This window comes from Perkinsus marinus (assembly GCF_000006405.1).
Source record: "Perkinsus marinus ATCC 50983 genomic scaffold scf_1104296952288, whole genome shotgun sequence".
NCBI lineage: Eukaryota > Perkinsozoa > Perkinsida > Perkinsidae > Perkinsus > Perkinsus marinus.
The window spans coordinates 1-1,195 of NW_003208920.1; the positions used below are offsets into that span (position 1 = coordinate 1).

General features: G+C 50.5%; 1 protein-coding gene across 1 annotated transcript; it reads right to left on the reverse strand.

Annotated features, from left to right (window-relative positions):
* Nucleotides 1-337: 337 nt before the first annotated feature.
* Pmar_PMAR028105 (hypothetical protein) lies at nucleotides 338-913 on the reverse strand (the record flags this gene model as incomplete). The annotated part of the gene is made up of 2 exons (XM_002777148.1): nucleotides 338-665; nucleotides 709-913. Coding segments are annotated over 2 exons (533 nt in total), but the record flags the coding sequence as incomplete, so codon positions are not given.
* Between the last annotated feature and the right edge of the window lie 282 nt (nucleotides 914-1,195).

A 1,195-nucleotide genomic window follows, 5' to 3' on the forward strand; every position in this document is an offset into this window, starting at 1 on the left:
AGAGACGGAATGCAGTCTTATCAGCTTCAACACCGAGCGAGGCCCCTTTGGGACGGGCCAGCTCGTATAGCGGGGTCGGCAAGGTGTTGAGGTATCTCAGTCTGGACCTACAATAAAGCAGTGTGAGAAAATATACACAGAGTGAACTACATGTGCTGCTGACATGATGAACATCTGGGAAATTCTCGTTGGTTTTCTGGACACTTCTTCCCGAATTTTCATATAAACTCCTATAACTAGTCAGCAAACTCCTGCGCTTAGCTCAGGAAAGCAAATATATGTTCCTCTAAAATTGCAATGAGCTTCGTTGCGATGTTGGAGAAATATATGTTCGCTGTCATTGAATAAAGACCTCAGGAACTCCACACCTCTCAAGACGGTTTCGCTCCGCCTGTTTTTCCAGTTCCATAGCCTCCCTTCTTTCCACAATCCTCCGCTCCGCTATCCTCGTTATGACATCTAATGCCTGCAGCCGACTCAATCCTCTGAGGCGATAAGAAGATTTCTGGTAGGGAGTCAGGCCAGCCCAGAAACGGAACAGAGAGGAGACGTCCAGACTGACGTAACCATGCTGCTTCTCGAAGGCCTCCACTACTGGAAAGGCCACGTCACCGTTGCCGTTAGTGAAGTCATAGAGGTAGTCCGACAACTCCCTCTCCTCAACTCTGAAGACCCGATTAGCCAATGCTTGATGATCGCCTTGCTCACCCTTTAAGACCCCACTTGGTTTTGTCATTGACAGCATTGAAGAAATCGACCACCTCGACTGGAATGAGCTTCGACTCCCCTTCAAAAAAGCACTGGTGCTTCGATCGAGGCAAAATGCAGTCGTTGCCGAGCCTCTCAGGAATGCCCTCACACGCGATGTAGAGGTCGATGATCCTAGTGTACTGATCCAACGCCCTTGAAACTCCTGAGGACTCCGACTTCGCAAAACTATTTAGCCCTACGGAGTTCAGACCTTCTATTGTAGACCCTCCGAAAGCTGCTGCTGTCAAGCTCCCCTCAGTTAGTATCGGCTTAAGGACAGGCTCAACGGTCGGTGGGGTAACGCTTGGGCCGGCATCCATCTGCATACTCCGGGAGGGTTTCGGTGATAGGAGGGGGAGGCGGCCCAACCAGTCGACCTGATCATCGCCAAGCTGAAGGCTATGAGCAGTCTAGGACAATGCGAACAAGGTCAGCTACAGGTGTT